General features: G+C 45.8%; 1 protein-coding gene across 5 annotated transcripts in view; it reads right to left on the bottom strand.

Moving 5' to 3' along the window:
* Positions 1-320: 320 nt before the first annotated feature.
* Positions 321-6,000, bottom strand: part of SHROOM4 (shroom family member 4) — a 207,803-nt gene continuing 202,123 nt past the window's right edge. For all 5 annotated transcript variants that reach the window (XR_011499632.1, XR_011499633.1, XM_070502056.1 and 2 more), the window contains 2 exons: positions 4,920-5,189; positions 321-3,968 (listed from right to left, as the gene is read on the bottom strand). Coding sequence is in view for 3 of the 5 variants with exons in the window: in XM_070502056.1 (XP_070358157.1) it covers positions 3,699-3,968; positions 4,920-5,189 (540 nt within the window). In the remaining 2 variants the exon portion in view is untranslated. The remainder of the gene's footprint in view (positions 3,969-4,919; positions 5,190-6,000) is intronic.

Raw genomic sequence — 6,000 nt, 5'->3', positions numbered from 1 at the left:
ATTGGAGGAGATCTAGAAAGTGGCTCACCTCTGATCAGGATGAACTCCAGAACCATACTGTATACTATTGAGGTTTACACATGAGATTGCACCTATTGTTGACTCTTCCTGAATTCTAAATTATTTTACTGGGGATAATGAATAGTATAGCATCAGTGCTATTCCTGAGGGGCCAGGGTAAGGGTTTAGGGATATGGGTAAGGCTCTGGTCATATGGTTACTTATGAAGGACTATAGATAGGTGACCAAATTCCTTTCCAATCCTTTTCAGCAGAATATTGGGAGATTTCCATCACCTCAGTCAAAACACGTGAGATGTATTTTTTTGTCCTTAGCACCTTTTATTGAAGTATGACCCTTGATGATAATCTGGCAGGCATATCAATGTCAGCCAAGAAGGGAGTGGTGGAGGACACAAATGCAGGAACAATAAGATTCAGAAAAAAAATAGCTTCACATGGGATAGATGACCCCCAACAGTTGTACAACAAACACTGGTCCTTTATCTATAGAAATTGCCCCCTGCCCCACCCCCCTCTAAAGAGCTACTAATCTTCAAAGAATACAATATGCTGTTACAGAAATATTATTGGCATAGACAACTCCTTTGGCAAAGACAGAGGGAGTCACCAAGCTCCAGACTGGAGAAGTGGCCCAGCTTCTTCCATCTGGGGCCTGCTACTGGCAGAGCAGCACCTTCAGGGAGGCTGGGGTTAAGGTTATGGCTCTGGTGCCCCTAGGCAGCTTTTTGGCACATGAGGTTAAAGGGAAAACAGAACCTGAACTTGGTCTTGAAAGAGACTTTTCATCTTTTCTCCTTCTCTGTTCCTCTGCTTCCAGTCTCTCCCTTTCTAGGGATTTATTTTCAGTGTCTCTGTCTCTTTCTCTTGGATTCCCCTTGAGCATTTTCTGTTCTCGCTGAGTCTGCAGCTGGTGGGCCTCAAGGAGACTCAATTACCCAGAGCCCTGGGAGCCAATGGGAGATGGGGAAAATAAGGAGGACATATGATAGTAACTCTTGGACTGATTCCTCTCCATATATCAACCACTGAGTTTACCTATTACCCACTGGGGCCTGTTCATGAGTATTTGAAGGGAGAGGGCAGAAGTCAATACTAATAACTGTCTTTGGGGAAATCCCTTGGCCTGCCTTCCAAATTGCTACTCCCTGGCAGGCCTTAGTGAAGGGCTAAGCCCAGGAAATGAGAATAGAGGAGAGACACTGAATCTCGAGTAATACTGGCAGCTTTGCAGCACTATCACTCACAATGAGACTGCCACATTAGCAGTGCAGGGCATCCATGCCTCTTTAGAAGCTCACCTCTGTCTTTCGAGCTTCACTGTTCAATATAGTTTTGGGGTTATTTAAGTGCTTTGAAAATTGTCCTTTCATGGGAAAATGAGCATCCTTATACTCTGATTCCAACTCTAGAATAATTTGAGGTGAGATAAAGGACACAAATAACAGAGTCAATAGTACTTGTAGTGTGATAAACTTAAGGTACAACCAATCTAACGTTGATAAGAAAAACCCAGATCATGGTCATGGTGTCCAGGTAAGTCACCACTCTTTTCCCTGGGCCTATATTCCCAAAAAGCTGTTCTAGCCAAAAAAAAACACCTTAGAATGGTGAACTATATTGCCTTCATCCCCCCAGTACAGGACATCTCAACTTGCTCATTGTTTTGTCCTGGAGCCTATTAAAAAGAAAAGATGGCAACCACAGCCTCTATTCAAAGCACTCCCCAACTTCCTCAACCTTGGTGTGGGTAAGCCTAGCCCTTTACAAACCATTAATCTTCCTGAACAGAGTAGAATCCTCCACTTGAGGGGAGAATAGCAGGTTGACATTTTACCAGCAGCAGTGTACTAAGAGCATACCCAGGGCTCCCCTCAGGATACCCTGCTGGCCAAGATTCTCTCATTGTTTTCAAATACAATGAAGAGGAAACAGAAACTCGAGACCAGTATTTGTAGCAGCAGCAAAGTTTCTTGGCAAATTCTTTGGTTGAATGAGGCACCCCTGCTGCTACAGTTGACCTCCAAGGACCCTGAGGAACTCAGCAGTAACTAGAAGAGATGCCAGGGTTTGCTGGGCAGGGCTGTGCAATACCAAGCATGAGCCCCAGTTAGCAAGGAATAGGGAATTGAGCTGGATAACAAGGGCAGAGTTTGGCCACAACTCCCTTTCTGCCATTGCCCACCTGAGGGCTTTTCCAAGATAGAAACTGGCTATGGGTGTCAGCAGCAGCATTAGTTGTTTATGTGCCTAAAATCCTGGCTGGATTATAATTTGCCCCGGGGGGCCTGGCCCTGGCTGGAGATTTCAGCTACTATGAGTTTTGGTTCCCTGAGCCAGGTCCCAGGCTGGAAAGCAATTGTTAGATAGAGGAGCTTCTCCTGAGCTTACCTCTACCCATTCCTTAGCTTGGAGATGGTAGAGAAATGGGTGAAGCTTTGTCACTTTCAGATTTTTTTGGTTTCAAGAAAAATTGAGTAAGAAAAAATTGAACCCTGTTGGGAAGTGCTAAGCTCACGGTCATCTAGACTTCAAGGGAAGTATAGGACCAGGCCATAGTAGGGAAGCTCTGAGTTCAAAGTGAGAATTCTTTTCTTCAATACTTGTCAGCTATAGTGGGAAGAACTCAAGGCCTCGGCACTCGCTTATTTAGCCATGGTGAATTCAGGCTGATCTGCAGAAACGCTTTCCTTCTGGGCTAACTTTTCCCTCTCTAACTCCCCTCTTCTCACCTTATTAGTTAAAAAAGAAAAAGACAATCAAAACATAAAAATAAATAAAATCAAAAGGCCATTTAAAATACAATAATAACAACTCCCTCCCCTCAATAATGAAACATGTATCCAGAAGTCAGCTTTAGTAGAGCTATTAATGGCCCATAGTGTGAAGCCCTTTGGGTAGGCCACTGTAACCCCTAGCAACGAAAAGGCAAGCTGAAACAGGAAGCAGTAGGCCAAAAGTCTTAGGATAGGAGGAGGGCCACACTAGTCAGGGATGAAAGTAGGCCTCTTCCTCCTCAACTAGATGCTGGGGAAGGTGGGGGTGGAGCTAATTTGTTTAAGCCTAGCTCCTTCCAGCAGGACACCTGGGGATTCCCAACCTTTGCTCACATTCTATTAAGTGTAATTTCTCCTTCTCTGTTTCCCCCTGCAAAGCTTGGGGTGCGGGGGGGGGGTCCTGAAAATGGTGGTAAGTGAATGCCCTCAAGACAGCCAGCTATCTGTGGGAAGTGGCTGGGTCATGAGCCTTGGGGGAGAGTGGAGCTACACAGGCAGCTTCTCTCTGAGTCTTGAGAGGCCGAGTGTGGGTGAGTGGTGAGTGTGTGATGTTTTTGGTGTCCTAGTACAAAGAATAATGAAGGCACTTTGTTGGTTCTGTGTGTGGTGAGTGCTTGCCCATGCAAACCGTGGGAAGGAGAATGTGGTTGTATGATCACATCTTGCTGCAGCTCCTACTTCTTGCTTCTACTCCCTAGAGTAGAAGCTTGGGGCCTCCCCAGGGTCTCCTGGCTGGTTGGGAACACTGCTAGGTATGGGGCAGTGAGAGACATTCAGGGTAGAGGATATGGAACAAACTGCTAACTAACTGCTATCTACTCGCTAACAAACTGCTAACGAAGATTGAAAGCATTTCCCATTGTGGCTGGGCAGGGATGGTATGGGCAATCTGCTGGCAGAATTAGAAATTGCTGGGCCCCAGGAGTAGGCTCTCCCTGAGACATTTGAGCTGCTCTTCCCCGAGCTTGATCTTCTCTTCCAGCTCTCGCTGTTCAATGATGAGGGCAGATTTCATCTTTACAAAGTGCTGGTAATCTTGGAGCTGGTCTTGAGGCAGGTAGCGGGAGACCATACCAAACACCAACTTCTCCCGGCGGTCCACGTGCTCCTTCAGCTCCTTGGCATCTGCCAACTGCCCTGTCAACTGCTGCTTTTTCTCTATCAGCACCAACTGGGGAAGCAGAAGACCAATTAAGGGCCATCCCAATTACCAGTAATCTGCCTAACCCAGTGATCTACCTGGGATGCTGCCACAAAGCAACTACCCACTCTGCTAATGGATCAGTCCCTAGAATTCCTGCCCTGAAGTCAACCTTCATGCAAAAGCCTTTCTGTCCTATAGCAGACAGGATAAACACGACAGCGATTCTGGACAGGGAGATGTGAAACCACCTCTTTCCATCTCTAAGCTGTCTTTAATCTGTGGACACCACTGAGGTTGGGTGGGGTAAAGCTCAGACAATGCCATCGCGTGCCTCTTCCGTTGGGTGAACAATCATCACTGTGACAATGCTTTCAAAATGGTATGTGTCTCTGTCTGGGTGTATGTGTGTGAGTGTATGTATCCATGCGTGTATGCATATGCATATGTGCCTCTTATTGTGGATTCACATTTGTGTCCAAAACCACTTGCATAGGGAAAGATAAAGCAGTTTTGGTTCAGGAATATATGGAGAGTGACCCAACCTGTGAAGCTGACAGGTCTCCCAATCTCCCCTACTTGGTGAGACCTCCTCCTTCAATTCTGAGAGAGTGAGGCTGAATTGCTGCTGCTGCTGCTGCTACTACTGGCAGCTAGGACAGATTCAGTGTTTACCTTGTCTTGGGTCCTGTTTTAACTAATTAACATGGATTATCTAATTTAATTCTCACAACCTCATGAGGCAGGTAGTGTGTTCAACCCATTTTTTAAGAGACCGAGTCAGAGTGAGGTTAAGTAAGTTGCCCACAGTCACAGCTAATTAGTGGTAGAGCCAGAATTTCAAGGCACTTAAAAGCCAGTGACCACACTCTTAACACTATGCTCTCTTGCCACGCAGACTAACCAAACTTGAAAGAGGAAGCCGTGAGGAAAAACAGATGGCATTTCCCTCCATCTAAACCCCAGATACCCCAACTCTACCTTCTCCTGGTTGGCCTCTGAATCGATGCTGTTGAGAGCATTCTCCACCCGGGCCAGTCGTCCAGACAGTGACAGCAACAGGTTGACCACTTTGTCTAGGTCCCCGATAAACAAATGATATTTTTCAAACTCATTGGATTTGCAGACGGCTTTCAGGTTGGCTTCCACCTCCTCCCCAAGGGCAGAATTGGCACTGATGTCCTCCAGCAGTCCTCGCTGGGCCTCCCGCAGGACAGAAAGTTTTCTGCCAATGCTTTCAATAAGCTGTATCTAGGAGAAATAAACAGGAGAAGGCAAAGGATAAGAATGGGGACCGACAGAAACTGATCTGTGCCTGTAACCTCTGTGGTGGGATCCAAGTAACAGATGGTGGGCTCTACCCCAGTCACTGGCAACAAAGGAAACCTGAGCAAGTCATGAGCAATTCCAGTTTTCTGGACAGGCAGCTTCTCTCCCATTCTCTTCAGATCTGGTAGGAATCTGTCACTACCAAACTTCTTGGCGTTAGATAAGTGGTACCCATGGGCTAATTCTCATTTGTCAAATGTAACTTAACAAATGCTTGCTGAGACTCTTTAATAAACAGGAACTGGAATGCTTGTGAAAGCATAGATTGGAAAAGCATTGTCATGGAGTATTTGCCTATTGCTTCATTCTCCTTCAATCCATTTAAGTACCTCTGATGTTTATAGCACTGTGCTAGATCTTTGCCCTCCCCAGCTTGGCTTCTGAGGCCTTTTAGATGAGAGTGTGAGTTCTGGAGTCACTAATGACTAGGTTTAACTTCTAGCTCTGTGACTTCCTAGTTCTTCTGCTACTTTAGGTGAATTTCTTTATGGAGCTTTACTTTCTTTATCTGTAGAATGTGGGGGGGTGGGGTGGGTAATTGCATTACCCACGTCATTGAACTGTAATAAGAATTCAACGAGATAATACATGCAAAAGGTTTGGCAGAGACGAGATGCTTACTAAAAGCTGGCTGCTATTATTATTATTCAGTCTGGCCCCCCCCACCATTCTAATCTCATTCCTCAGAACTTTTCAGGATTAGCTTCTCACTCTCTGCGTTCACAACATTTTT

This window comes from Equus asinus, chromosome X, assembly GCF_041296235.1.
Source record: "Equus asinus isolate D_3611 breed Donkey chromosome X, EquAss-T2T_v2, whole genome shotgun sequence".
In the NCBI taxonomy this organism is placed as follows: domain Eukaryota; kingdom Metazoa; phylum Chordata; class Mammalia; order Perissodactyla; family Equidae; genus Equus; species Equus asinus.
This window is presented reverse-complemented; position numbering and strand designations above follow the sequence as displayed.